At 19.4% G+C, this 6,324-nt stretch overlaps 2 protein-coding genes across 2 annotated transcripts in view; both read right to left on the bottom strand.

Annotated features, from left to right (window-relative positions):
- The window catches only part of LOC102680141, a 21,889-nt gene extending 20,862 nt beyond the window's left edge, over positions 1-1,027 (bottom strand). The window contains 1 exon segment of the mRNA XM_031513149.1: positions 814-1,027. The gene's annotated coding sequence lies outside the window, so the exon portion shown is untranslated.
- Positions 1,028-3,319: 2,292 nt separating this feature from the next.
- On the bottom strand, positions 3,320-6,062 carry LOC102677995 (RNA polymerase I-specific transcription initiation factor RRN3). The gene is made up of 8 exons (XM_031513151.1): positions 5,887-6,062; positions 5,463-5,666; positions 5,110-5,329; positions 4,915-5,023; positions 4,613-4,765; positions 4,053-4,535; positions 3,803-3,981; positions 3,320-3,719 (listed from the first exon to the last, which is right to left on the bottom strand). Exons 2-8 carry the CDS (start codon positions 5,664-5,666, stop codon positions 3,391-3,393), a joined length of 1,677 nt encoding a protein of 558 aa, XP_031369011.1. The 5' UTR covers positions 5,887-6,062; the 3' UTR covers positions 3,320-3,390.
- Between the last annotated feature and the right edge of the window lie 262 nt (positions 6,063-6,324).

Raw genomic sequence — 6,324 nt, 5'->3', positions numbered from 1 at the left:
AAAAATGATTAGTAAAATATATTATAATAAAAATGTTTATTTAATAATATTTTATTATTTGTTTCTAAATAATAATTATATTAACTTTTATTTAGTTTAATAAAATAATATATAAATTAAATATACATATCTTACAATTATAAAAAATTGTAAATTTAATTTAAATATAAAGACTATTTTATAAAAGATATAAGGAAATCTTTCTAATGATTTGTTGAGATTTTGTAACACATGTGATATAAATTGATAAATAAAATGCAATACCTATTGTAATATAATATGTGAATACAAAATAAACTTGAACATATGATGATTACTTTTTTTATAGTTTCCGATATTATTACTGTTTTAGCATTTATAAATATATAAAATGAGAAATTAAAACAACTTGAATATGAACAATATTTAAATTTCACAGAATCATAACCTAGAAGATGAAGAAAGAAATCGATCTGGATTTTATATATCCATTAAGGAATTAAAATTACAAATAAAAATAAAAACACATGCATTAGCGATGTGAATATTATAATATATTATAAAATATATATGTAATTTATCTTCAAAACGTGCAAGATATATGATAGCAAAATTGTTTAAGAATTTTATCATAACCTTATTTCAAAATTTGAACTATCTTAAACAAAAATTATAATGAAATAATAATACAAACATTTACATTTTGCTATACTATAAAGCAATTTTATTGTCAATTTTATATGAAAAACATGCGGAATTACCGACTTGAATATGAACCGATGTCTAGTGCACACGTTATAAATTTTTTATTAAATTGACAACTATGATACTTACAGTCGTTTGTGTAAGGAGAAGTAAATACACAATTCCAAATTTAGCAGTAACAAATATTCCTTATATTGTAATCTAGTTATTTCGTTATACTTCGCGTAAGTAAATAACACGTCCAATTCGCCATTTTACGTTACCGTTTACGTGAAAGAATCGCAAAGCAACCGATAGACCGCAAAAGATTACGCCACTGCGTCACTGAAGTAGAATTTCCGGCTCCGGTTTTCTAAGATACTAATGGCGCGAAATTTGATATATCATGACAATTATAGTTTTTATACAATGATAATATGATATATATTTATATTTATTATTTATGATATAGACATTTTATTATTAGAATCTTACTCAATTCATACATATATGAATAGTGTTAATAATGAACATAGCTCAGGTTCTTATAATAAAAATAACTTAAATTTTTTTAAATAAATTCATGTTAGTATAATTTAATATTAAACTTTAACATTTTTATACAAAACATTATAAGATGTATAAAAATGTACTAATTTTCTATTTATATGAAAGAAAATTAAGAAATAAAATTTATAAATATATATATAAAATTAATATATTTATATGTATTATAAAATTCAAATATAGTTAGAAATTTAATAAATAATAAAATTATAATTTATTATAATTATTATAAATATTTATGTTTATAATTTAATCATATATAAAATTTAAAGACATATAATAATAAATTTATGTGTGAATTACATATTTTTTATTGAATTAAAATTCTAGTAAATTATTTACAATTATTCTATTTATTTTATAATATTCTTATTTTTATAAATATTTAATTCATTTAAAAACATATATTAAAATATATTCTATATTAAATTTAAAAAATTAAATCAGTTATATATTATATATTAGATTTGAATAAACGCGCCATAAATTTCATAGACTGTTATGAATAAAGGTTGCAATATGAATTGTATTTTTATATTATTTGCATTATCTTGTATTATTTATTTTATCTTTTCTATATCTGTATATTTTTTTCGTATATATTAAATTTAATAATTTTTCATTTTAATTTATTGTTATATGAACTGTGAATCTAAAATTTGGAAAAAGATGATAATAGTAAAAAAAGACGATATTTGAAACGTCATTAAATTTATTAAAGATATTTCAGAAAATCATCACGAAAAAAATTCAAAGGAAATATATAAAAGAAATATACAAGATAGCAAAAATAATTTAAAAATTCAAAAAAATCACGAAACGCATATAGTAGATGTCAAATACATATAATGCATATATGTGAAAGAACAAAATTTGAACGAACAGAAAAAACAGGATGAACAAAAAAATTTATCAGTCAATAATAATTGAAAACAGATACAATAAAATATAAAGTCCTGTCATATATAATTGTAGTTTTCGCTATATAATTATAACAAATGCAATATTTGTTAAATATATATGATGTATACTTATTAAATCGAGAAAATAAATATTTTTAATTAAAAGAGAAAAGGAATAAAAGAATTTAATAAAAATATTAACAATATATGAAATTTGACAGGATTTAAAGGAAAAAAAATCCATTTTATCCAATAAATAAATCTTTAAAATTACAATATAATAAATAAACTATACTAAAAATTGACTTCTTTGTTTTATTTAGTAAATGTAATTCTTTTGATATTTTTTTGTATTATGTATTAATTTTCTTCTAATTTTAAAATAAAAAATTTAAAAAAAATCCAATATTTATTATATTTTAATATTTACAAAGTATAGAAAATTATAGAGTAATTTATAATAAAATAAAAAATTAATTATATTTTATATTGATTTGGATTAAGCTAAAAACATAGATGATAGAAAATTTTGTACGGAAGATATAGAAGAAAGATATAGAAGATATAGATAGAAGAAATTTCTACAAATCAACTTAATTAGAAGATTAGAAAGCAAAATTTGTTAGTTCATCCATAATGAAATATTTAACATTATTAAATATAATAAAGGAAATTATTTATTTAAAAAAAACTTTCTGAACATACAAAACAAAATAAATATAAAGAAAAAATTAAAAAAAAGTCTGATCATTTATTATAATAATCGAATTCAATTAAGCAAAAATAATTTATATTATAATTAAAACATATATATTATATATTATAATTATAACATATTGATATAAAATATTTTTGAAGAATAATAGTTGGAATGAAAAGATATACAAATAATATACAAAAAAAAGAAATATTAAATAAAACTATAGAATAAATAAAAAGAAATGAAACTTTCGAGATTGAAAAATTAGTAATAATTTTTAACTGATTGTTTAATGTTTAAAAATATTATTTGTTTCAAAATTTTTGAAATGAAATTTATGAATTTTCATATGCTTTTATAGAGAGTATTGTATTTGAATAAGTATTTTAAATTTTATAAACTACTATGAATAAAGATTATAACATAAATTATTTGTGAAACCATACGTTTTTGTCTGTTTTGTATTCGTATGTTCATTCCGCAGACATTAATTTATTTTGTATTTTCATTTTAATTTATTGTAAATATATTAATTACAAGTTAAACTGCTAAATTTTATCAAATATCTTCCCTATATTTTATAGTTGTTCTATGCTCACTACTATTAACATCACGCAATATAGGAATCATTCTTTGTCCACTTCGTTGTAACGTGTAAAAACTAAATGGGAAAAAATTTTCTATTGTAGATGTTGTTCCTTTTTTACTATCAAAAAGTGGAAGCTGATTTCGAGTATTATTTTCAATTATAGTATAACAATATGCTAATTGATATATTCTAGTAATTTCTGCAAAATTATGCATAATTTCAGGATGACAAGCTTTTAATGGATTTAATTTACATGTTATAATTTTTGCTAAATCTAATTCTTGTAAATATAACATATCTGAAAAAAAAAAATAATATATTAAAAAGTTTATAAAAAGTATATCGAAAAGATATGTCATTTAATATAAATTGTTTACTTACACTTTCTTGAATCAGGATAGTCATTATGTCTTTTAGTAATTATAAAAAATAATGCCTGGCAAATAGAATAAAATACATTGTGTTCTTTATTTTCGTCTTCCATATAATTTGAATGGTCTTGCATATTGATATAATTATGTATCCATTTGGATATTTTAAATTGCACTGCTTTTACTAATCTAATGAAAATAAAAAATATATAAAATATATGAACATTTACATTATAAATTTCATATCACTAAAAACATACCCAGTTGTAATAAATGTTGCTGTAATTACCAAACTAGCAATGTAAGCTATAGATGATTGTCGTATAATTGAAGGTTCATTGGGATCAGATGCTTTTCGCCACAACCAATCTATAAAAGCCTCCACAACAGCTGCTTTAAAACTACAAATATAGAACATAATATACTGTACATATTGACTCGCATGAGTAGGTAATATTACTGTTTCGAATATTCGTAACATATCAAAATAGAGACTTTTTAAACATTCTATTTGCAAAACTTTGTTAATAAAACAAGAGTTATGCATGTATTTCAGAATCAGTTCCATGCATACATCCAATTTATGAGCTATTGGATGTATTTTTTCTGTTTCTGTTATATTATTTTCTTCAACATTGTTCTCAGTATCAAGTGTACTATCACACTCACTACTATCATCCATCAAGTCTTCTTCTTCATTATCTATCTCTAAACGTGGTATGTTTACATCTAATACCATCAATCTATTACAAACAGAAATAATTCATCATAAAGTGTTTTTATTCTAAATTGGTAAAATTTAAATATAGTAATAATTTACCTATTAATAATTAGAGATAGAATATCAGATCGTAATTGTGGTGCATATTCTATTATTTGAATTAATGCATATACATAAACTTCATGTGTATGAGTTTCATGAACAATATATGGGAATCTTGCTCTAAGGGATTGTAGTAGAACTTTACTAGACCTAAAACAGATTTCATATAAATAATTACTTTTTCATATGCAAATAAGTTTTATTTATTTTTCACATACTATATATGAAACATATTATTTCATATATTACTATATTTATTTCCATATATTATATATATTTATTTATCAACAAATCCTTACATTGGTACAACTTCTAAAATTTTTTGAAGAATATCATGTATATGATTCAACCTTTGAATGTCTTCTTCTCTGCATTCTCCATTTTTCCATTCAATATTATCATTTTCATCTACATAAAAAAAAATTTACAATTAAAAATAAATTTATTAAGATTTTTTTGTATAATTATATTTTTATAATTATTTTAAAATATACCTGGTTTAAATTGTTCAACTAAATTGTCTATTACATTTTTTGCATAATGAATTTGCATACAAATTAAATCTTCAATAAATGCTTTATAAGCAGATGTCATATCTGAAGAACGATTTGTCCATTTTATTTGTAAAAGCGTTTCTACAAATACTTTATGAATAGGATTAAGTAATGATATACATTGTCTTACATTTGATAAAAATTCTATTAAATCTGTATCCTAAAATATAAATAAAAAATAATAGAAACAAATCAGAAATATTAAAATATTTTAAATTAATTAAGAAATATTAAACTAAATAAAATTGATATAATAATAACTATCCTATTTTAATAACAATTACAATATATACCTTTATATTTGAATCTCGTAAAGTACATATTAAATCTTCGTAATCTTTTGTTCCATTACCAGTTTCAAAATTGTAGATAATACTTTTAAGATTTTTTGGAAGTTTAAAATATACTCTATTAGACTGTCTAATAAGTTGTGATCTTATTCCAGGAGTTTTTAAAATTGATGAAACACTGCTAACTCTTGAAGATACAACTGACATCTGTTAAAAAATAATATTATATATCTATTACTTGAAATAATTTTTTTTTTAAATTTATTTTAATATAATAAAATTATACATATTTGTAATTACTATTAAAATCATTAAAATACATCTTGTAATACATCTAATATTTATTAATTCTGTCAAGCACACGTGTGCAAAAAGATAAATAAGGAGGTTATGATATAAATTAATAAATTTTTAAGTAATTACTTACTTTTAGAATTATATTTATATCTTTTTAATACGATAATATTTTTAATAATTTCAATTTATATATTTGTTTACATTTTGAATTTATATTACTGATTAAATAGCTCTTAATATTTCTATATATACTTTCTTACATGTGGCCGGATAACCGCTATTGAACATGTATAGTTTTATAATGATATAAGTTCTACATTATCGATTTATACTATAGATAAATCGATAAATTTAAAATTTCTAAAATATTTTAATTTTTAATATTGTTAAAAATATAATAAAAAAAAGTAATAAAAAAAACATTTCAAGTAAAATATAAGATTATCTTTAATATATATATATGAAAATTATAATAAATATATGAAAATATGAAAATAAAAATTTAAAAATTTATTTCAAAATTAAATTTTAAAATTTATTTTAAATTATATCACAAAATTTTTGAAAT

The sequence above is a fragment of the Apis dorsata genome, unplaced genomic scaffold, assembly GCF_000469605.1.
Source record: "Apis dorsata unplaced genomic scaffold, Apis dorsata 1.3 scaffold_598, whole genome shotgun sequence".
Lineage (NCBI taxonomy): Eukaryota > Metazoa > Arthropoda > Insecta > Hymenoptera > Apidae > Apis > Apis dorsata.
This window is presented reverse-complemented; position numbering and strand designations above follow the sequence as displayed.

Coding starts and splice junctions, on each gene's coding strand:
- LOC102677995 (XM_031513151.1), bottom strand. CDS start 5,666: ATGTCAGTTGTATCTTCAAGAGTTAGCAGTGTTTCATCAATTTTAAAA. Junction 4,766..4,914: donor ATTTTAGAAGTTGTACCAAT/GTAAGGATTTGT, acceptor AATCTGTTTTAG/GTCTAGTAAAGTTCTACTAC. Junction 3,982..4,052: donor GCAACATTTATTACAACTGG/GTATGTTTTTAG, acceptor TATTTTCATTAG/ATTAGTAAAAGCAGTGCAAT.